This window comes from Carassius gibelio, chromosome B19, assembly GCF_023724105.1.
Source record: "Carassius gibelio isolate Cgi1373 ecotype wild population from Czech Republic chromosome B19, carGib1.2-hapl.c, whole genome shotgun sequence".
Lineage (NCBI taxonomy): Eukaryota > Metazoa > Chordata > Actinopteri > Cypriniformes > Cyprinidae > Carassius > Carassius gibelio.
This window is the reverse complement of record NC_068414.1, coordinates 33,624,702-33,649,816: the sequence shown is the minus strand read 5'-3', so window position 1 is coordinate 33,649,816 and position 25,115 is coordinate 33,624,702. Positions and strand designations below refer to the sequence as shown.

The following is a 25,115-nucleotide window of genomic DNA, read 5'->3' as shown; positions in this document are numbered from 1 at the left end:
GACTGTGTTTATTTAAACGTGAGCAGCTCGTGATTCTGTTTCCTCTGGAAGCTTTTGTTCCACCAAGAAATAATGAAATCACATTTTTTATGTCACAATAAAGACTTTTGTGGAAGTTCTGAGTTCTATCTCACAATTCTGACTTTCTTCTATTCTTATTTATAAAGAATTGTGAAATAAAAAGTTGGAAACAAATTTTTCCTTGGTGGAAAACAGTATCATGAGCTGCGCATGTGTAAATGAACACAGTGCTGTGCTTCACTCAGAAACACAAAGAAATATATAAATTTAATCGCAGCCTTTATGATCCTGATAGATGCACTATAAGCCCTTTCCCAATTTCAGATGAATTTCAGTGAATCATGTATACTTCAGTGTGCAGTAATGCAGCTGACCTGAGCTTGACTTCAGTCAAATCCTGCTCTCTCTGCTCATATTGATCTGCAGTGTGTTTGCCGTGTCGTCCTGGCAGAAGGAAATCTATCTCTGGCCTCTTGTAGTGAAACCTGAAGCGGAGGCTTTGTAAATATGCAGCACAGATCCATCAGTAGCTCCATTTCTCAGCACGACTCAGATTGATTTAGTGACTCGTAAGATGCTTCAGCCATGAACATGTTTCTTTATCGTACTAATGGATGGAGAGAAAGAGCGAGAGGAGGAAGTGCTGTTTATTTCAGCTTTTAAACTTTTTCTCTCTGCAGGTCACTGGCAGGTAAAGTGTTTACTAAGTGAACAGGCCTTAAGCTACAAACAGCTTTAAAGCATTACAGTTTAGTCATGTGCACTTAGCTGCAAGCAAGTGCTGTAGTTGCCATGTATCCAGAATGAAATACACACTTCCTTATGAAGTATGTACTGTAAGCTCAAGATCTAGATTAAAATTTTAATAAAATTTATGCATTTAGCAGATGCTTTTATCCAAAGCGAATTACAGTGCATTCAGGCTATCAATTTTTACCTATCATGTGTTCCCGGGGAATAGAACCCCCAAACTCGCAATGCTCTACCACTTGAGTTTCTACCATTGAGAGCAGATTTAGAGAAATTAGCATGAAATCAGTTGCTCATTAATGGATCCACTTCAGCGAATGGGTGCCATCAGCAAGAGAGTCGAAACTGATAAAACATGCATATTAATCCAGAACATGTATTCAAGTTATATGGTCTTGCAGAACCCTTTTTTTTTAAGTTTAACTTTATAAATCAACTTAGCCAATGTTTATCCATTTAGAAAATGTAATATTATTATGTTGCTCATGGCTAAATTAAATACATTGCAATGTCTGGCTGTTTAAGGACATTTTGTTTCAGAAACAGTTTTCTTTGACTGACATATTAAGTCCAATGTCAAATTTGAGTAACAGAACCAGCTGAGAACCAATCACATAAAGATCCTTCATTACTGTACTTTATGGAAAATAAAAGGGTTCTGCTGTTCATAGACAAAATAACAAAAATGTAGAGATTATCAGAGCTATCTTTACTAGAAGAATATTATAGTCCAAGCGTGTGATGCAGCACTACACACACACACACACACACACAGAGGGAGAGAGAGAGAGAGAGAGAGAGAGAGAGAAATTAGATTCAGTAAAAAGGCTAAGCGTCACGCACGCGTCGCGCACACGGCAGAGTTCGGACGCGTTTGTAATATCCGGGTCTGAAGGAGGGAGTGTCTCAGATTCCTAACAGAAACACGCTGGACAGAGCCGCGAGAGACGCGCTCCGCGGGGATATGGCATCGGGCAGAGGGAAGCGGAGGCGCAGCGCGGTGGAAACGGGTTCCAGCTCTCCGGTCATGATTTAGATCGGGATCCGGACCGCGATGGAAAAGCCGCTGTGTTCGTCGCAGCCCACGGCCTCGCTCGGGTTCGGCGCGTCCTCGGTGGGGAACATCGCGCCGCTGCAGCGCGGACGCACGCGCAGGATAGAGGGAGTGCTGAGCAAATACACCAACCTCATCCAGGGCTGGCAGAACAGGTAACAACCGAACCGAACCGAACCGAACCGAGCACGATCGAGAGCGTGATGAAGTTTACACTGACCGAACTCAACTCGTGTCCGCAGTCTGTCATCTCTTATTACCACAACACGTGTGACATTACATGCATTTAATACCTACATATGATTTATTCATTTTTATTTTTATTCTTTTTAGTTAAATGTAGGTTAGTTATTCAGCTATGACATTTCTATTTGTTCGTTAGATACTCGTGCTAGAAACACTGTTATATACAGATACTTCTGAACTTTTATATGTGACCATAACCATAAAACGACCTAATTGTCCAAATGTGTCATAATGGTCCATTTATTTTTATTGAGACATCATCCGAAAGCTGAACAAATATGCTTTCCATTGATGTATGGTTTGTTAGGATAGGACAATATTTGTGGATTTTAATATTTGGAATCTCAGTGTGCAAAAAAATCAAATATTGAGAAAATCGCCTTGAAAGTTGTCCAAATGAAATTCTTAGCATATATCATATATACAAAAATACAGGGGAAAAACAGTATTGTGAAATATTATTATGATAACGTTATCTATTTTAATATACATTAAAATGTTAATTATTCCTATTTTTAGCATCATTCCTCCAGTCTTCAGTGTCACATGGTCTTCAGAAATCATTCTAATAAACTGATTAATTATCAGTGCTGTAAAGATTTATATTTTAAAATAAATGCTCTTCTTTTTAACTTTTTATTCATCAAAGAATCCTGAAAAAAAGTATCACAGGTTCCAAAAAATATTTGGCAGCACAACTGTTGTCAACATTAATAATTCTAATAATAAATCAGCATATTACAACGATTTCTGAAGATCATGCCCTTTATACTGGAGTAATGGCTGATAGAAATTCATCTTTGCATCACAGAAATAAAATATATATTTTAAGAGATATTAAAATATAAAACATTATTTTATATTGTAAAAACATTTTGCAAGATTACTGTTTTTTTTCCCTGTATTTTTGATCAAATAAATGCAGCCTTGATGAGCAGAAGAGACTTCTTTAAAAAACATCACAAGTCTTACTGATCACAAACTTTTGATCGGTAGTGTGTGTGTGTGTGTGTGTGTGTGTGTGTATTCCATACTGGTTATTTCAAATGATGTAATGTGTGATGTGTCAAATGTCCAAAGTTTTTAGTAGGTTAAAATGGGGCCATAAAAACTGATAGTTATAGAATTAGATTGGACAATGTTGGAAAACGTTTAGATTAATTATAGTCCGAAAAATAAAATAAATGATGCATGTATTAATACACACAAACACCTAGAAATCTTCCTTTTGAACTCACGTATTGTCATATATTGTTGTTATGATTCTCATATCTGCTGTGTATTCTGGCATAATGTGACTACATTTCGTAATCTCCTTCATTACTAAAGTGTTGCATCATAACAAAACTTCCTTATAGTCCCCAGATTGATGCCACATGTTAGCTTTTTGTATTTGCTGAGTTAAAGCTGAAGTCATCCTGATGTGTTAGTCACTGATCAAACACTTGATGCTTGTTTCACAGGAGAGATTCTGAGATGAACTGATACTCAGGAATAATTACACAAGAGATCAGGAACCAGTTTAATAAATACACACACACACGTTATCTAGATCCGAATCTGAACTTTGTACTTTAAACACAGTCCATCTGTAAGTTGTAAAACAGTGCAGGCGGAAATACGTTTCTTCACACACAAGGTCTATTTCATGCAGAAGATTGTGCAAATGTGTGTGTGTTTTAGGACGTTCTGACCTGTGTGTGTGTCTGTGCGCTGAACACATGGGACGAACTTTGATATTCAGATCAGATTCTCTGCTGATGCAGACGTGAGTTTACATTGACTCAGTAGAGTCCATCTGTTATGGGACTGAGAGATTATGAGCTGTGATTATGAGGAAAATCGTATTGTTGTTACTCTTTTAAATATCAAGATCTAAGTTATGAAATATGTAAACATCACATTTAGGGCCCCATAAAATCAATTTTATTTTCTTCACAAATTCCATGTTTTCCATAAAATATTATTTTTTAATGTAATGAAATGACAATATCGTGTTTTTATTTATTTAATTAATTAATATATTTTTTTTTTTTACAAATAAAGTGTAGCACAACAGAACTTTACTGTATGAATTACAACTTGGATGTTAAAATATCTGGATTAATATATTCCTATACAAATTTTAATTAATAGTTAGGATTGTTATGTGGTTGCACTTTATTTTACAGTCCTGTTGGATAATAACATATTTAAATAGCAGTCAGTTTGCAGTTTAATAGAGACTCTAATTCATATTGTGATTTGAATTTGATGTATGCTATGTCCTTCCTTTTGATTTATTATGGCAGAAGATTTGATTAAGTGATATTCTGCTCTTCACTGAATATCCTGCTGTCCAGGAGAACTAAATGAGATATTAAAGATATCTCGTGTGATTTTTCTCTCCTGTATTCAGTGTTTTTCATACCATGGCTCAGGAGGAGATGAGAACACGCGCGCACACACACACACACACACACACACGCTCAGCGCTGGTTTCTCCGTGTTCAGCAGGACTGTCAGTCTCGGAGCTGGTGGACGTGACTCAAGCAGCTTTTCTTCTTGTTGTTGTCAGGAGAGTGAATCATGTAAATACAGTATGAATATATCAGACATGTTAATCATCCAGTGTGTTTTTCTGTCCTCCATCTCACTGCTTGTTTATAATATTTATAAATTCATTGAAACTCCTCTTATAGGCAATATTATTTTAGTATCATCCTTTTACGTTTTAAAAAATTAGTTTTTATTTTTATACTTTACATTTTTTGTTAAAATGTTGTTGCCTTTTGTCATTTTTATTACTTAAAAAAAACACATCTATATACTACTTTTTATATCATCAAGTTAAACCAAATTAAAATGTAAATGTTGGAAACTAGCTGGAATAATAATAAAAAAGTTCAGTTAATGTGTATTTTATTCAAAATAATGATTTTTTTTATGTTAACGATAATAGGCATGTTTACAGGTGACATTTCACCCCAAAATAAAAATACAAATATATAATTCATAAAATAAATTAAAGAAAAGAAAAGCTATTTTTTAAAGACTAAAGTTAAGATTCATTGTGGAATTATTAATTTATTATTTCTTTTTTAGTTCTCAATATTTTCTATAATATTATATATAGAGTGAGAGAGAGTGAGTGAGAGAGAGAGTGAGAGAGTGATAGATAGATGTGCTTAACTGTCGTGAAACTAATGTAATAAGAAAAGTTCAACCATCACAAAGGGACTGAAAACATTTTGTTATATTCAAAATGTAAATCTATCTTTCTTTCTTTCAGTTGTTGAATTATGACTGCACATATTCTCGAGGCATTTTCAAGGTTGTTGTTGTTGGTTTGTTGAGATGCAAGCAGACATTTCTTTGGGAATGAACTAGAGCTGATTAATCGGAAGAACAGACTAATTACTGATGAGAGAAATCACAAAAACATCCAAAATATAGTACCTTATCTATCAATTATGATACGCCATGAAGGTTTCCAGCTCACACACTTACAAAAGGCATTTCTGCTGTATGGAAATGAGATTGAATATTTAATTAGAGGTAAATGAAGATGAGGCTGTAGAAGCTGTTCAGTATGTTGTACTTCAGTTTTCTTTGGTGTCAGTCGTACAGTAAACTGCACATTCATTTATACTGCAGCAGCAGTACTACAGTATACAGTATATTTTTATTTTTAATGTAACTCTTTCACCAGGTTTAATACAGGGCCTGGAAAAGCCAGGCAGAAGAATAGAAATGTAACTCTACTCTGGGATTCTGACCTTTCTCAGATTACTAGGACACGTTTGTGTGACTGAATTTTATCTCTGCAGACACAGATCTCAGTGAACAGATGATTAAAGCATGGAAAATGTAGATTTAAAGGGCCAGAGTAAAGCAGAAACTGAAGTCCACCTGGGGTTTTATTTCTGTGTTACTGGAGCTGATTGAGGAACGGAGAAACTCACAGGTGGATTTGTGCCGTGGGCGACAAATCTTGACGTGTTTGTGTCCCAACGCTTTCTTTTGCAGTTCTGACTCACTTCACTGTGTGTGTTTCCTGCAGAATTCAAAACAACAGACGGTTTCTTTTTAACGTTCTATTTTTAAATTGAAACCGTTGAAACACATCACAACAGAGCTGTGTAGTGAGAGTGAAACATTCAGTATCAGTCAGTAAATGTTAATCCAGTTATTTCTCTGATGCTTTCCACAAGTTAATTAGACTGATTTAAACCCATTAATCAGTCGTTTGTGAAGATTTCTGCTAACAAAATTCATTTGTGAGTAAAGTGCATTATGTTTTGCACAAACATAACACAAATCTGTTTTCTCATCGCCTTCTTTTATACAAAAGCACTAAATAGCATGGCAGGAAACACTGTTATTTAACTTGCTAATTATTTAAAAGTTTATGGCAATATGTAACTTATAAATAAATATGAATATCATTTACATGAACATTATTTTATAATTGTAAGGTTAATGTGTGTATGTGTGTGTGTTTGTGTGTGTAGATAGATAGATAGATAGATGTGCACATGCATGAGATAGATAAACAGAACATGTACAGATGGTCACCAGTTTCATTTGTAAACGTGGTTTGTAATGTAGTACTAGACTTGAAAGCATCTGTCTTGAACAATATCTGTAAAAGTGAATGATTTACAGAAATGAAGTGATCCCAGTGCTGCGAGTGTCTGTGTAACTAGGCCACACAACTGAATACACTCAATGCTCCTACAGTATGATGAATGAAGCACGTTTTTAATGTGTTTGTGTGCTTCGGTGATGGTAAATCCAGCTCCTCCTCTATTACAGGATCAGAGCTGCTGGGTTATGTCTTTGTGAACATGATTATATGGTCTTGAAAGGGTCTGGTTTGGGGTCAGAGCACATTTTGAAATGTTTGGTGCCTGAAGGCTGGAGTTTATGAGATAAAGAGCAGCGTCGAGGAGAGAAAGCTCGGAGAGAATGGACTCAAATGTTCACTCTAATTCCATCATCTATATTATGAAATGTACCTTTTCTTTGCCTCCATTTAAAAAGCCTACTATACAGCTGCATGATCAAATGTAATTTATACTTCAGAAACTAAACGATGCCACGTGAACCAGAAGAGCACTTCTGGAAGTATTTTCTTCAGTCGTTTTATCTATAAAGAAACTTAAGCATGAAGCAAACCAAAGGTCAATCACATTACAAACATCAACTGGAGGGAAAAAAATAATAATTGGAGTTTAAATACGTGTTTTACTTGTTGAAATAAATTTTTTATTTATAGAATAATGGAAATCACAAAAAATCTGTGACCAGATCATATCTGCTTACTTCATGTGCCAAAATAAGGAAATGTGGGATGGTTTTAATTAAACACAGACTATTAAATCATCTAAACATGTCGCAACTTGCAACATAAATACTGTAGATTTATAAACGAGATAAACGGTAAGTGCATGTACAGTATATGACGCATAGCAATGCAAGTTTTTGAGCTGTGATTAATTTAGCATTTTACTAAGTGCAGTTTGTTTTATTTCCAAAGCTTTATTGATTGTTTTCAAGCTGTCAGTTGTCCAGATGAGGATGAGCAGATGCTGCTTTAGCACTGGCCGACTGTATGGATATACTAAACTATAGAAACACATTCATAATGCATGTGGAAAAATGAGCCTGTCACTATGATCTATGTTTCACTTTTACTAAACATGTCAAACATGTGCGTGTGTGTGTGTGTGTGTGTGTGTGTGTGTGTGTGTGTGTGTGTGTGTGCTTTTTGTAGCTCTCTCTGTTGAAGTTTGTTGCTGGTCAATGCTGCTGTTGCTGCGATCAGACAGAGAGTCATCGATCCGCTTTAGAGAGAAACACAAACACACACACAACAGCATCCTCACTCACACGCTTGCAGGCTTTCTGTTTTATATACAGTATATATAAGAATTACAAAAAGTTTTTAAAAAATGTATGCAATAAGTAAACAATTACATTAAATATGTGCTCATTGTGTATGCATTCTTGAACAAAAATATTTATTTAATTTATTTAGTAAGGACTGAAAATATTTCCCAATTTTTTTCTTCATTCATTTAATGTATTTATTTCCATTTCTTGCTTGCTTTATTTTATTGTCAAAAAATTATATTAATATGAAACTTGCACACTTATTCAATAAATCATTTTTCTTTTTGTGTGCATTCTAAAACCAAAGATCTGCTTTTTGGAAATACTGAACTTTTATTTTATTTCAATTTTAAACGCATATTTGGGATTGACCATTTCCATAATACAGTTACTAATGTTTACAATTGTTTATTAAATGCAAAAGATTCTTTGGGTTGAGAATAATACCCAAATATTATGTTTACATAAATCTTTTACTCATAATAGTGTGGTTTATTGTGTTTTAGTGGATGTTTCTATGCTATACATGCTGAAAACACCATCATAAAAACACGAGAAAGTAAGACAAATAAAAATACAACATCTAAAAAAACATCTGCATTTGCTTTATAGGATGAAAATGAATCATTGAACGAACAGTTTTCCAGGCTTGTTTGGTTTTGTCAGTGGTGTAAGAGCAGACTGGAGGAACACACTTCTTCAGGTGCACTTCTCTGGTTTTCTGTAGTTCAGCTGCTGTTATGTGCACTTTCTCATACGGTTTAATCACACAGAGAGCTGAGCTGGGACTTCCACTATCATTTACACTCTCTAATTGTCAGAGCGGGTGATTGGAGCCATGGCCTCTGGCCAGAGGGATTTCAGAAGTAAATATAAGGTGAAATAAATATTTTGAATAGTCCTGCTGTATGACAAACTGCCTCTTTATTAATATGAGCACATAAAAACTGCTTGTAAAAGAGTGTTAAAATGGGGTTTTAAATGAAGCATGCCACACCACAGGACTGTCAGATTTGCATCTTCTGTCAAGTATTTCAAAATAAAATCATATAGTGTTTCCGACATGGTGCAGTGCAGTCCTTCTCTCTTCACTCAAGAGGTGTTGCTTGACTTTATGAATGTGTGGTGATGGATGTTAATCTGTCTGTGTGCAGGTATTTTGTGTTGGACCCTGAAGTGGGTCAGCTGCAGTATTTCGTGAGCGAGCAGGGGCGGAGTCAGAAGCCCCGCGGATCCCTGCCTCTGATTGGTGCGTCTGTGACGGCGAGCGACGAGGTGCCTCACATGTTCATCGTCAGCTCGGCCAATGGGGAGCTCTTCAAACTCAGAGGTATTTCACACTGGCACTTGTGACTCTCAGGTCTCTGCGTTCAGGAGACGATGAGCTAAAGGTTACTTGTTTCACAAAGCAGTACTGGGTTGTTACCACAGCAACCAGTGGCCTCTCTTTAGGAGATTCATGTTTCATGCAGGAGTTGTGCATTTATTCAGTATTTTTCTCTCTGTAGTGCTGGAGGCTTTTGTATTGAGAGTCTCGCTGGCATTCAGTCTGTCTCTCAGCCTGTCCTGGCATATGGAGAGAAACTGTGATCTAAACAGATGATTCACTTCCATTTGGATGTCCCTTCTATACACTACCATTCAAAAGTTGGATTTGTTTTTCCAAGAATTCATCAAGCATGCATTAGATTGATAAAAATGGACAGTGAAGACATTTATAATGTTATACAATTTCTATTTCAAATAAATGCTGTTCTTTTGAACTTTCAATTCAAAGAATCCAAAAACAATTACTTTTTTTTTTGCAAAAATATTCAGCAGCACAACTGTTTTCAGCACTGATAATAATGAGAAGTGTTTTTTGAGCAGTGCATCAGTACATTATAATGATTTCTGAAGCTCATGTGACACTGAAGACTGGAGTAATGATGCTGAAAGTTTAGCTGCGCATCAGGAATGAATTCTGTCAGTGTCATCAGCTTTATTGTTCAGAAAGACTCTCCTAGCATCTCTGTTAATTGCAGTCAGTTCATCTCCTGTTCGTTACAGAAGCATCTTCATCTCCTAATTAAAGTGGGAGCTTGTTTAAATTGCTAATGCCGAGCGGATCGGAGTGAAGCGTATCCGTGATGAAGCATGCTTGACAGCTGTTTTACTCATTAAATGAGCATTAAATGGATTCTGATGAAGGTTGCATGTTCTGATGAGACACAACATCTATTTCTATGAGCAACAATAACTGAGAAACATCTGAGGAAGAACATCTGCCACATTGACTCTCAGAGGATCTGCTCGCTGCTGGCATCTCAAGGGCTTCTGGGTATTTACTGGGAGCTTTAGTAGCTGGTCCAAGGTGGCTCTCTTCTGGCTAAGCTATGAAGCCTATAAAGGAGTCTTGATGATGGAAATCAGGTCATGTCATCTTAAATTCAACATGAATCAAAGCTTGCCCGCTTTAAAAAATATTTATTTATTCATTTATTATAGTCAACATTTTTTATTTTAGATTTTTTTATTTAGTATAATTTTATGTGTATTTATTATTTAATTATTCATTTTTACATGTTTTTATTTTATTTTATATTGATACATTTTAAATGTATTTATTTATTATATATTGAAATTAGGTATTTATTGCATATTTAATGTATTTATTTTTACTCATATATTTGGCACCTGTAACACAATCAGGAGTTGCAAGCCAAGCTAAAAAAAAACATAAAAAAAGATTTTTATTCAGTTATAAAATGTGTCCTGATGCATCAGTTTTCCTGTGATATGATTAACTGTAATGTTAATGTTTGTCTGTTCCCTTGATTTTTACTCTTGTGTTTGAAATACATTTGATGTGACCAGATTAAAACACCATCATGAAATATAATAATTCTAAAGATGCAGTGTGTGGTGTGTGTGGTGTGTGTGTGTGTGTGTGTGTGTGTGTGTGTGTTGTGTTAATGTTTGGGCGGCTGCTGCTCTGTTTCTCATTAACGCTCTGTTTCTGGTTTATTCCGGCTCTAATGTTGACGCTCTGCTGAAGCTCAGTGAAGTTTGATGATTTCAGCTCAAGTGTTTCTCTGGAGCTTGTTTTGTCTCTAGGAATAGTCTGACTTCCTGTTGAATGTGGAAGTGATGCTGTGTTCAGGGTCACTCGTCTGACCCTCGGCAGTCATTGTGAAAGAACAGTGTGTTATTTTAGTATCAGTGAGATACTGTAGTTTTTATTTAGATTTTGAAGTAGAATTACTTTTATATTTACATTTTAGTTAATTCTTAGTTAGTTCTCTACTTAGTAACAGTTTTGGACATTAAATCCCAATCCAACATGATATAATAGAAATGCATATTTTAAGCTGTTTCCATAGTGACTATAATGCATATGCAACAATTTGCATATTTACTCTCCCTCTCTCTCTCTCATATTTTCTCCCATAATTCCTCTGTCCCAGCGGTGGACTCCACAGAACAGCAGCTGTGGATGACGCAGCTACAAGAGTGTACCAGACGCCACTCTGACAGCAGTGCCAAGGTCTGTGCGAACACACACACACACACACACACACACACACTCACATTGTGGAGAATGTCTGATGCAGGGAAAGTGTTATAGGAGAATCCATTTTCTGCATTTGAGAGATTTGGGGTTTTGTGCACTGTATACTTGTAAGGGTTAAATATCTTCACTAATACAGAGAGATATAATGACGAGTGACTCCTGAAGACATTCAGTGTGTCGTCACTAATTGAAAAGACTCATGAATGGTCCTTTTGATGCTTCTTATGTAAATCTCACCATGTGCATGGTTTACTGTGAGGATTCTTTAAGGTCAGGAGATAGAAAAGATCACTAATCTGATCTATGAGATAAGCTCACTAATATAGTTTCAGACAGTGGATCTCAGTCTTTTTGGCCCTGAGGCCTCTCACTGTGTACAACAATATTCAAAAGTCCTCAAACTTATTTTAATCTGTGGGCAGTCCTACAATAGTTATAGCAACAAAAAAAAAAAAATTCTTCAGTGCTACTATTAATATTTATAACTACTTAAAAAAAAAAAAAAAAAAAAAAAAAAAAATATATATATATATATATATATATATATATATATATATATATATTATTTCAAATCAAATTAACCTGTCAAAGAAACATTTGTCATTTTTATTTAGTTTAACTTGATGTACATAAACTGAAATCAAATTAATGGAAACTATATAGACATAATTTTGTAAATAACACTTGTAAATTAGTAAATATACATGACTTTCCAGTTATATTATATATATATATATCATCTTGAGTGCTCTATGGTAAGATCTGTAATCTGATCAGTTGTTGTTCACAGATGAGGAAACTGAAGGATTGTGACGAGCATCTGTGTGTCAACCGAACTCAGAACACCTTTGACACACAGGTAACACACACACACACACACACACTTTCTCTGGTTTAATATTAGGTGTCTCATGTCCTGAAGTGTCTGATTGTTGTACACACAGAGCTTAATGTGGTGCTGTAGTAACTGTTCATCAGCTCATGATCACAGAGCTTCATTGAGTAAAGAACAGATGCTTTATTCTGCCTCTTCTGGCTCTCTCAGATTCCTCAGGAACTGATATCACACACATCGATCCAGACAGATCTGGAGTCACTGCTGAGGGCATTAGCACACACATACTACCTCTGGTTTTCATTTCACAGGGTTGTTTCTGAATCTTTAAAAAAAACTTTTAATCTCACACCGCAGCCTCAAAATACAAAAATATGAAAAAATACAAATTGCACCAATATTACCATCAGCAGTTTTCAATGGCCACATTTTAAACTCTTAACCACAAAGCTAAATGTTACCTACATACTTGTTTAAATTAGCTTTCCAGTTAAAATAACACTAAAAGTCCTTGAAATGAGATCAGTGTACTTGAGAGAACTCTGCATGAGAAATAATGACTTGTTTTTATAGACTGTATCTTAAATATAAGTGTGTTTTGTCGTACTCCATATCTTTCTTATCCTATTTCAAGGATTTTGAGATGTTATCAGGAAAAAAAGACAACAATACTCAAGTATAAAAAAATACTTTATTTTTTTTAATATTTTTTTTTGTTGTTGCATAGTTGCATTACTAATTCAAAGCCTAAAGCACTAAAAATATTTTTTTTCCCCAAAGATGAGAGATTTGTTTGTTGTGCTATTCATTCAATTATTCATTTTTGGCTCTTTTTTTTGAAGGTAACATTATAAAATGATTCATCTAACTAAACAGTATTTATTGGACATTTTTGATTCATTAAGTCATAATGCAATGACAAAATTTGTGATTCATCAGGTTTCTTGCAATATGATTTGGTGCAGTTTTAATGCTTTAATACATTAACTAATAAGATTGAAGATCACTGATAAAATGTCTAATCATGTCCTTGGCCAGAAATATTGCACCACACACTGCACTAAATAGATTGAGCGTTTTATTTACAAAATTATTTCAGGCCTGTGGGACGGCATTTGGCTTCGACTGCTTTGTGCCCAAGTTCACTGTCAGAATGTGTTCGCCCACACACACACACACACACATACACACACACACACACACATACACGCACACCCTTCTGTTCACCTGAGATATAGCGTTGTATTGTGTGTTTTCGAGAGAGAGAGAGACAGAGACAGATACACCTGTCTGTGTGAACATCTGACCTACTTCAGCTCTGTGATTCACTTCATTTAAAGACTCATGTAGTGTTATATTCAAGGCTGTGAATTGTTGTGATTAATTGCATCATCTTGTTGTAATTAACACACTGAATTCTCAGTAAACTAAGTAGCAGGCGCTTGTGTGATTGTGAAGTACAGTAATCTGTGTGAATGACACTCAATATGACACTAGCAGCTCAAACACAAAAACAAACCCATTAGCCACAAACTGCATCAAAACACCCAGCTATACACATGTATTAATTAATCAACATATTCCACACTGAAAACAGCTTTCCAGGTGTTATAGATTTAATCTTAGTGTAAAGACGCAGTTCTCTTCAGATTTCTGTGAATCACTCATGGCTGATATTTCACTTATTGACTCATTGATCATTACTCTTCACCACACAGACACGTCAAACGACTTCTGTTACACATCACATCTAGGTTTGATTTATAAGTTACCAATTTAGTGATAAACAGATGCTTTGCTGATGTCTGTGCATGTGTGATAAAATCCTGTTTTAATTCGCTCTAAATGTTCAGAACAAACTTTAGAAACCACAAGATTACATGCATTAACAGCATTTAAACATTGTTTGATTGTGTTATTTTAGTATAATTTGAAATTATGTACAATGATTTAATCATCATTTTATTAGTTGCATATGTTAATGTATTAGGATGTTGAAGGTTTCAGTATTTGTGATAATACATCAGACTCTTATCTAGTTCTGATGCTTTCGTGTATTCAGCAGTCATGTGAAGGTGAGTTTGATAGTGAAATCTTCTCTGGTAGTGACGTCTGTAGCTTGTGTTTTCTGGAGTGTGATTGTGATGTGAATGAAGCTGTAATTCTGCATTCACTGCCCGTTAGACTGTATTATGTGTATCTGAATTGGATTTCATGTGTGTGTGTGTATGTGTGTGTCTCAGGGTTCGTCGGGCAGAACACGGAGTTTCTCTCTGCTTCCTCACCTCCCTCCGTCTTCCTCTCCTGCATCTCAGAGACATCTGCCTCACCACGGGCCTCAGAACAACATCGTTACCATCACGCACCATAAGTCGCCTGCAGCCGCCCGCCGTGCCAAGAACCAGTACCCAGAGCGCCTCCTGGAGGTCAAAGAGGTCAGACACACACGCTTCAAACACTGCAATGATGGAGAATAATTAATTATTGACCAATCTCCTGTCTGATCTAATGTAGAATTAAAAAACACTCTAAATATTATATTTAATTTTAAGATTTATGTATTTGAATTGGATAAACAATTTCCATCCATTAAGATGACATAGTTTTAACAAACTAATAAACTTTATATTATGCATACTTGTCAGTAATACAAAAATAAAACCATTTTCTAATTTGATAGAATTTGACTGAATTTGCTTGTTCCACATTAAGCCATATTTGAAACATGTCCATACTTCAAACTGACTAAATGTAATTGTTTTCACAATAAAAAGAGTTATGCAGATTTTAAACAATTTAAATAAATACATTTTGAAAATATGATTATTTAAATTAAATTTAAAAAAAAACTGCAAATAGCCTAATTAATTATAAACTATGGCATGATTTTTTTTTTGAGAGCAGAAATCTGACCCGTTTCATTTATATATGACTGACAAGCATTCTTCACCTTAAGTTTATCGTTTATGTTCAAATATCAGCTTTACGTTAAAATTGTGTAATCTAATGGATGAAATTTCAAATGCAATTTAAATACTCTTGTGTGTGTGTTTGCTCTTTTCCATTTATGTCCATGAATGTGAAGTGAATTTGTCACATTTCACAGGATGTTGAATTGGACTTAGGAAGAGGGATTGACTGAATTGAAATTCAAAGGAATTCAACACAGCATAAGAATTTAATTAGTTCCCATAATAAGATAAAATCAAATATATGGTCAGAATTATGTGAGCTCGATCAAGCTTTAATCTGTGCAAATCAAACTATTGGAGAGCTGCTTCATAGGAGAAAATCATGTTGTGATTCTAATGGAAAGCAACACTCTGTGTGTGTGTGTGTGTGTGTGTGTGTGTGTTTATGTATGCACGTGCATTTAATACTGTAAAGCTGCTTGCTTTATAGTGATTTATTTTATAAAAAGCTATTAAAAATAAATGTGACTGGTGAATTGCAGAGCTGTGCAAACATATCCACATTCCTATGATCAGATGCTTTCTTAACTGCTGTTTTCTCACTACTAGCATTTTAGTTTTATTTTGTTATTGAGGGGAAATTTGGCAGCACATATTTGCATTTTCATCTAAACACTGCTTTTAGCAGCATGTGGATGCTCCCTAACAGTAAAATATTTAATACATAATGCAATATATATATATATATATATATATATATATATATATATATATATATATATATATATATATATATATATAAGTAATATTCTTTGAATAAAAGCATCTGCCAAATGCATGAATGTGAATACTGCATTTTCACACAGACTTTCTCCAGAAACATCTCTTTCCTTTAATGGAAATAAGGATCAGACTGAGCTGGATTTTGAAGCTCTGAGCATAAAGAAGCGTCACAGAAATGTATTCCTCATATAAACTGTGTCAGTTTGAACTCTGTTGGACTTTATTTCTGTGCCAGAGTATCATTTAGAGAATTAAATAAGACCTGCGTCAGCTGAAACATTATTACCTCATCTGTCACATCTGTCGACACACGGCTCGAGTGATCATCTGCATCAACCACAGCGGAAACTTTACTGCTTTTATTTCAGGCCCTAGATTACATCAGCCATTTCAGAGATGGAGAAATATCTGATTAAAAATTATGATGATTCTTTACAATAATGTGCTCAGGAGTCTCATCTGCTCACCAAGACCACACATACTGGTAAACACAGGAAAACTGATAAATATTATTACATTAAGTAACTGTTTTCTATTTGAATATATTTTAAAATGTCAAATGTCATTTTCACACATGTCACATGATCTTAAGAAATCATTCTAATATACTGATTTGCTGCTCAAGAAACATTTCTGATTATTATAAGTGTGGAAAACAGTTGTGCTGCTTAATGTTTTGTGGAAACTGATACATATTCATTTTCAGAATTATTTGATGAATGGAAAACTCAAGAAGAACAATTTTTATGTGAAATAGAAATCTTTTGCAATGTCATAAATGTCAGCTTTCATGACATTTAAGTATTCATTTCTTTAAAAAAACATCTTACATCAGAATCAGTGTTTTATTATAGAAACAGACTTTTCAAACTGAGTTTTCTCATGATATTTGTACCAGTTTAACCCCAAGGGTTGTGTTATACTTAGTTATGTACACTCTTGAAAATAAAGGTTCTAAAAGGGTGTTTTTGCAGTGATGTCACAGAAGAACCATTTTTGGTTCCCCAGAGAACCTTTCAGTGAACAGTCCATAAAAGGATCATTTTGAAAGTGCATTTTATAAATCTAAAGAACCTTTTGTGACTAAAGAACCTTTTGTGTATTTGCAAAGCTCCACAGATGTTCAAGGTTCTCTATAGAACCATTGATGCCAATAAACAGCCTTTATTTTTAAGCGTGAGCTGAATGGCGCCACCTATTGGTAGACAACAGTTAAGCTCCTTCCTCATTTCTTCAGGTTATGAACCAGGCTGAGGGTCAGCAGAAGAGTCTGGTCGAGTCCATCGAGTCTCTGCCGACGCGAGGATCCCTGTCCTGTCTGGATCAGGACCTGCTGCTGCTGAAAGCCACCTCTGCCGCCACTCTGAGCTGCCTCGGCGAGTGCCTGAATATATTACAGCAGAGCACCGGACATAACCACGGGCCGCCCTCCGGTGAGTCCAATACGGACACCCTACAGACGCCCGTGGCTCTGCTGTCAGACCCGGAGCCGGCCAAAGATCAGGGCGAGGTCGACTGCGGCCCCTGTCCGTATCTAACGGGCCCCATGCAGTTAAACGTTTGCAATAATTGCTGTTGAAGGGCTGTTCGTCGTTCATGCTGCATGTTCACTGTTTGTGTGAGTTCATCTGTATTTGGGCTCTTCATTTGAATCATTTGTTCATTCAGTTCTGTGCCTGATTGTATCATTCGTATTTGTGTAACATGTTAATGCACGGTTCGTGTGACTGTTTGGAATCTGATTCCAGTCGCTTTTCAATGCTGGACGAACCACATGCCAAAGAAACACACACGCAGGTGCCTGAAAACTCAAAATGACCCGGTGGATCCAATAAAACATTTCAGATCGCCCCTGACATGGACTCAGGTGCTTCACTCTGGGCGTCAAAATCAATTTCCATGATTTTTTTTTATTTGATTTTACGTTATGCATTTTTATTTTATTTTTTTCACTCTAAAAGAAGTGAGTGTTCAACTAAAAGAACAAAATGAGAACTCCTTGATATCAAAGGACACCTTAGATGTCTTTCTTTCTTCAAGGAGAAACACTTGAGAGCTGAATGACTCTGTGCCTATCTGAATATTGTATTTTCTTTTTGTATTTTCAGTTTTGAATGTTAATCTTCAGATCTCAGGTTCTGTTCCTTGTGTTTGGAGAGAACGAACTGCATTTTGTTTTAGATTTCTTTAAATGCTGTTTTATTCTGTTTTGTAAAACATATATTTTTGAAAGTATGGGAGTGAAAATGCTTGTTCCTCTCTCACCCTGAATGCTTCAGATGAGTTTGAAATGAGACTGAATTGATGTATGGACTGAGTCCAAAACTGATCACGTACAATGTTTGTGATGTTACGGAAATGAATTAAAGGAATGAGTTCAGATGGCATCTTTGATCTCTGACTGAGGTCTGTTACTGTGGGCAAGTGACACACATTGAGGGGGCGGGGCTTTGAATGGGGCGGGGCCTGCAGATCCAAATGAGGGTAACACTAATCAGGTAAATACATATTGTGTGTTTTGTTTGCATGATCAGTTTGCTTTACATCACAGTGATCAGCCGGGACATTTCACATGTTCTAGTCTGTGCATGGATGTTTCCCTGCATGGTCTGTGTGATGATTTATTTTCCAGCCTGATTCACAAAAGAATGAGTTAATCTGAAACGATGCTTGATGCTGTCCGATGTAGTGTTTTGGAGGAGAATCGTGGTCGTAAGAAACACTTGTATTTTTTGACATTTTATCTAATTATTTTCGCTGTGGATTTACAGTTCAAAAGTTTGGGAACATGTTTCTGAATATTTATTATTATTTTTATCACAAATACAGTACAAATTGTAATATTGTAAAATAGCATTACAATTTAAAATACATGTTTTGTGTTTTTATATATATATATTTTTTTAAATGTACTAAATTGTTAGCATTTTTCCCTGTGATTTACAGTTTTAAAGGGGTCATATGACGTTGCTAAAAAGAACATTATTTTGTGTATTTTGTGTAATCTGATGCGTTTATGTGGTTTAAGGTTTTCCTATTTTCCACATAAAGTACATTATTGTTGCTCCTCTATGCCCTGCCTTCTGAAATGTGTCGTTTTTTTACAAAGCTCATTGGTCTGAAAAGCTAGGTGTGCTGTGATTGGCCATCTATCCAATGCATTGTGATTGGCCGAATACCTCAAGCGTGTGACGGAAATGTTACGCCCCTTACCACAGTGTGATGCAGACTCCCAGCACAACCAGACAAAACCAATAAAACCCATTACAAACGAGGCATTTGTTGCATCCAGTGGGGTCATAATTACTAATTATAATGACTTGTACTGTCTTTTTACACTGAATGGCCACATGTGACGATACCGGGCTGGACTCAAAAATTGAAATCGCATCATATGACCCCTTTAAGAATCTGAAGGTCCATTCACCACAAGGGCTATAACTATTATGAGCACATTAAAATGCAAATAATCTAAAGCTTAGTGGGCCACAATATCAAAAGGACTAACTGTATTTGCATCCCAGTTATGTAGGTGGCTGAATGTGCAAAACCTGACATCAGCCGATCAGAAATATTGTGAGAGCAGATGCCAAGTTCATGCAGCCCTGATGACGCTTTGAACATGATGTCATGAGAATTTGAGATGTTTCTGCATCAGTATGCTTCACATCTTTCTACACACTGAACTGCTGCTGAATTAATCTACAATTAATTGGTTATATATAAAAATAATAACAATAATACAGTGTTAAAACTGCCATTCAAAGCAGCATATGATGTTTGTGTTGAAAGATGTGATTCATTCCTGCTGAAAAAAAACACCTAGGTTTTTTGGTTTGCTGGTTTGAGTTGGTTTCTAGTTTCAGTTTGATGAGCATTTGTCAACTAGCTCTGTAAGACACTTTAGGCCGTTTTTTCTTTTTCTTTTTTATCAGGGTCAGACTGAACGCAGACTGAAGGTCACTAATTGATTTGGTTTTGAGTTTTGATGTGATGTGATGTGTAACTACTGGCCGCTGGTCATGTGTTCTTCATTCCTTCAGATAATGTTCCTGTGTGGACCGTCCAAAAGTCCCCCTCAGGAGAACGTCTGAGGAACGACGGTGCTGTTACCCAGAGCTCCACAGAGCCCTCGCCCTCCCTCAGGAAAACAAACCTGCTGCAGAACACTGAGGTGAGGCAATACTGCGCATTATAGATATTTTTACCATGCAAACGTTTTGGGTCTGTAAGATTTTAAAATGTCTAAAATTTTATTCTCACTGAAGCTGCATTTGTTTTTCCAAAAATACATTAGAAATGCAATATTGTAAAAAATTATTTCAGTTTAAAATAACAGTTTTCTATTTAAATGTATAGTAAAATGTAATTAATTCCTGTGATGCACAGCTGTATTTCCAGCATCATTCCTCCAGTCTTCAGTGTCACATGATCTTCAGAAATCATTTTGATATAGTGATTTACTGCTCAACAAACATTTCTGATTATTATGTTTGAAATGTTGAAAACAGTTAATGTTTTTATGGAAACTGATTTTTTTCTGATTCTTTATTGAATAGCACATTGAATCAAACAGCATTTATTTGAAATTGATTGTTTTAAAAAATTATATATGGTTTTAGTAACATAATTATATATGTATTTAATGATAATAATGATATTCATAATATAGGCTATATATACATAATGTATGTATATGTATGTATGAATTCATCCTTTTTTTCATTGTATAGAATATTGTTGCATAAGTTAGTTGTGTGAGATCATGTGTGTGATGTGTGTGTCTGCTACAGGATGGTGTGGATGTGATTTCTCCTGAGGAGGAGGTGATGGATTCAGATGATAACACTGAAGAAGATCTGGGTGTGTTAGACGACCAGAGGAGCGTCATTCTGCATCTGCTGTCTCAGCTCAAACTGGGCATGGATCTCACACGGGTGAGAATCACAACAACACGTCAGTTTCAGGTAACATTAGAGTTACATTGGACTTTAAAGTGTCTATCTGTGTGCAGGTTGTTCTTCCCACCTTCATCCTGGAGAAGCGTTCACTGCTGGAGATGTACGCTAATTTCATGGCGCATCCGGACCTGTTCCTGTCCATCTCCGCCGGAAGCACCCCGGAGGAACGTATGGTGCATTTTGTTGAATATTACATAACCGCCTTCCATGAAGGACGTAAGGGCGCCGTCGCCAAGAAGCCCTACAATCCGGTGCTGGGTGAGACCTTCCACTGCTCGTGGGAGGTTCCACAAGATCGAGTCCACCCAATGAGGACTGAGACCAACTCCAGGACCAATCAGGAGGCGACGGGGGCGGGGTCAGACTCTTACAGGGTGCGTTTCGTGGCGGAGCAGGTTTCCCATCATCCTCCGGTGTCAGGGTTTTACTGTGAGTGTGCTGAAAGAGGCATGTGTATCAACACACACATCTGGACCAAGAGCAAGTTCATGGGCATGTCAGTGGGCGTCTCTATGGTGGGAGAAGGTGGGTCAATTTTCACTCAGAGGTTGCTAGTAAATTTTACAGTTAAAGGGATTGTTCATCCAAAAATAACAATGAGCTGAAAATGTACTCATCCTTAAGATATACAAGAGATAGATGAGTTTGTTTCTTCATCACATGTAGAGAAATTTAGCATTACATCACTTACTCACCAGTGAATCCTCTGCAGTGAATGGGTGCCGTCAGAATGAGAGTCCAAACTGTTGATTAAAAACATCACAATGATCCACAATAATCCACACTGCTCCAGTCCATCAGATAATGTCTTGTGAAGTGAAAAACTGTGTTTTAACTTCAAACTGTCCTTTATCTGTGATATTGCTTTCTCTAGTGAATAGTTTGAATCAGGAAAAAATATGCACAGATCAAGCCCAGTTTATTAGCAAAAACAGTCAAAAACACTAAACAAATATGCAACAGGAGATGGACTTATGATGCTTACATATGTTAAAGTGTGTAATGTTATGTTATGATATGTTTACTAGTTGCTCTTGTGTAAAGTTATACATGTGTATGTGTTTGTATATATATATATATATATATATATATATATATATATATATATATATATCTTATGTAGTATGCATGATTCTCCTTTAGGTTTCTTGGAATCAGGATTTCATGAGATTTATTCCATAATTTTTTTGCAGCAGATACTTTTCACCACATCACAATTCAGTTCAGGGGTGAAAGGTTTTATGTGAATGTGAACGCGTTCAGGAAAGTGGAGTTTGTTTTCCCGTTGGACCCGTCGGTGTGATGTGAACCAGACTGATCATCTGTGCTGATGTGCTCAGTCTAGCTTTAGGGTTTTGCTCTGTGCTCTTCAGGTGTGTTGTACCTGCGTGATCACGGGGAGGAGTACGTGTTTACATTCCCGAGTGCGTACGCTCGATCCATCCTCACCGTGCCGTGGGTGGAGCTCGGAGGAAAGGTCACCATCAGCTGCGCTAAGACCGGATACTCGGCCAACGTCACATTCCACACCAAACCCTTCTACGGGGGCAAAGTTCACAGGTCAGTCAGCAATGTAACCGATTCTGAAATGAGATGTAATGAGAAGCCTATGAGTGATGGTGATGATGATGAAGGTGTGTGTGTTCAGGGTCAGTGCAGAGGTGAAGCAAAACTCCAGCGGGACGGTGGTGTGTAAAGCTCAGGGTGAGTGGAACGGGACTCTGGAGTTCATCTACAGCAGTGGAGAGACCAAAGTCATCGACACAAACAAACTGCCCGTTATCAGGAAGATGATTCGGCCCGTCGAGAAACAGGGCCAGACCGAGTCCAGGTAAAACTGTCTGATTACATATTTTCACACACACACATATATATAGACATATATGTATATGGATATACAGTATGTATATTTTTAGGATTCTTTGATGAAAGAAGTTCAAAAGAGCAACATTTGTTTGAAATCTATTGTGACCTTAATTTCACTTTGGCATTTCTGAAGGATCATGTGACTCTGAAGACTGGAGTAACGATGCTGACAGTTTTGATCTTTATCTTTGATATATTCACATAGCAAACAGCTATTGAAATTGTAATAGTATATCTCAATATTGCTGATTTGAAAGTATTTTTAACAAATGTTTATTTTGTGGTCATTGATATAGTTGTGATATTCTGTGTTGTTGATGTCAGGCGTCTCTGGCAGCATGTGACAGCAGCACTGAAGGAAGGAAACGTTGATCTGGCCACTGAACACAAGCATGTGTTAGAGGAAGACCAGCGATCAGACGAGAGACAGAGAGCTGCCAACAACATGCCCTGGAAACCCAAATACTTCCACAAAGAGGTGCGCTCATGACTGAAACCGCCTCAGACACGTCTGCAGTTACACACTGGTTTTGAAACCTTACAAACTCTAAATCTGAACTAAATGCAATAGAAAACATCAAATGGACCATTTAATGTGAAGCTTATCTCTCTGATGCAGCTACGATGAAACCATTTGAACAGTTTTCCTGGAGTGTCTATGGTGTGAACCTGATGAAGGTGTTTGTCTGTGTTTGCAGGGCGACGGATGGGTCTACCAAAACCCCTTATGGAAAACAAATCAAAGAAAGGAAGACGAACGCTGATCAGACTAACACAGGGACTGAGAACAAACAGCAAAAATCAAAAACAGGAGAATAATGGTGCATCACACTACAGACAGATCCAGTGTGTATATATGAGAACATGGACACACAGACCAGATCTTTTATACACTTTAAATGATATAGTATTTTTCATGATTATAACCGAGCCTTTATGAATATGCACAGTAATATGTACACAGTAATTTGTGATCTGTTATTAGATGATTTGTTAACAGATTAAGAGAGTCATGGATTTACGTCATTTAACAATGTTCAGAATCAAATTCAGTATTTCAGCTCATATTTCAGCCCAATATATATTCATTAATATAATTCATTAAATTGTAATGATTCATAATTCAATTCATATTTAAATTATACATTGTATAATTTAAATTTTATCATAATTATAGAATTCATAATTCATAAATAATACATTATGTATTTTTGCATTGTGCCATTGTTTTAATAAAAATGACACATTTCCCACCTAAATATTATTACTGTAATATCCTATTTTTTAACTTAGTTGTACAACAAATACAATCACAATATAGAAATACTTCACAATTATTTTAAGTATATCTTGATGGTCCTGAAATAAGCTTCAGTTTCTTATGTTTAGTTAAGAAATAAACGAGTATTCTGTGGTGAAATATGATCTGCACATGTTCTTGACAGATGAATGAGTGATGATATTATGTTTGAGATGAATCGGCAGACATTAAACGGATGAAAATGGTTGTGTTTTGACTGATCAGGTGAGCTGATGGTGCTGTGATTGAGTTGAATGTTAAATGAATGGTCTGGTCAGTCAATATCCTCTTCATGAGTCACTGCTAATTACTGAGAGCTGCTGACAGAACGCTATTGTTCAAACTAATTGGCCATTAAATGAGGTTTTACCCGAGAGCTTTTATATCGGTCTGCTCCACCGCAATTCTGATGCACTTTTAAAGGCCAAAACCCACTGTACGGTGTTAGCAGATCACTGCATTTCTCACTGTGCAACATGGATCTAATAAACTTGACTAGGGCGTGTGTTTTAGACAGTATGATGGGGACACCTTAAATTGTATTTGTATTCGAGTCGTATTAAACATTATTTTATGATAAAACACCCATATTGCCTAAAAAGATGGGTTTATCATGTGATTACACTAACATTATGCTACTTTTAACTTTACCCTGGAGTTGATTTACCCTTCGTCTATGGACACGGGGATCTTCATTTAACTGATCTCAGTGAACATCGGTCCAATGAGGCAGAATTTTAGTATTTTTCATACAGTTAAATTTTTTTGTAATTAAACTGCATAAAACATACAAAGCTATAAATGTAAATTTGTTGTGAACACTCTCAAAGTCATGAGTTATCATTAAAAATATATACTTTATCATGTCAGAAACAAAGCCAAGTTGGTCTAAAGAGTGACTGTTTTTTCATTCTTTAATTTTTCTCTTTCTTTAAAAATAAAAGTAAACAACAAGAA

General features: G+C 36.0%; 1 protein-coding gene across 2 annotated transcripts; it reads left to right on the top strand.

The window, feature by feature from the left end:
• The first annotated feature begins 1,610 nt into the window (after window positions 1-1,610).
• LOC127979097 (oxysterol-binding protein-related protein 10) lies at window positions 1,611-23,906 on the top strand. 2 transcript variants are annotated; one of them, XM_052584239.1, is made up of 13 exons: window positions 1,613-1,980; window positions 9,103-9,278; window positions 11,395-11,474; window positions 12,292-12,360; window positions 14,580-14,771; window positions 17,269-17,464; window positions 20,075-20,205; window positions 20,825-20,968; window positions 21,046-21,517; window positions 22,366-22,552; window positions 22,641-22,823; window positions 23,183-23,336; window positions 23,557-23,906. In XM_052584239.1, the coding sequence occupies exons 1-13, from the start codon at window positions 1,826-1,828 to the stop codon at window positions 23,620-23,622; spliced, it is 2,205 nt and encodes a 734-aa protein (XP_052440199.1). In that variant the 5' UTR covers window positions 1,613-1,825; the 3' UTR covers window positions 23,623-23,906. The 2 variants fall into 2 exon arrangements, with proteins under 2 accessions (XP_052440200.1, XP_052440199.1); XM_052584240.1 differs by lacking the exon at window positions 12,292-12,360 and having other exon boundaries at window positions 1,611-1,980.
• The last annotated feature ends 1,209 nt before the right edge of the window (window positions 23,907-25,115 follow it).

Bases quoted from the DNA above. Each gene is read 5' to 3' on its own strand.
- LOC127979097 (XM_052584239.1), top strand. From the start codon at position 1,826: ATGGAAAAGCCGCTGTGTTCGTCGCAGCCCACGGCCTCGCTCGGGTTC. The intron at 17,465-20,074 runs GTGAGTCCAATA...TCATTCCTTCAG, and splicing joins TAACCACGGGCCGCCCTCCG to ATAATGTTCCTGTGTGGACC. The intron at 22,553-22,640 runs GTCAGTCAGCAA...GTGTGTGTTCAG, and splicing joins TACGGGGGCAAAGTTCACAG to GGTCAGTGCAGAGGTGAAGC.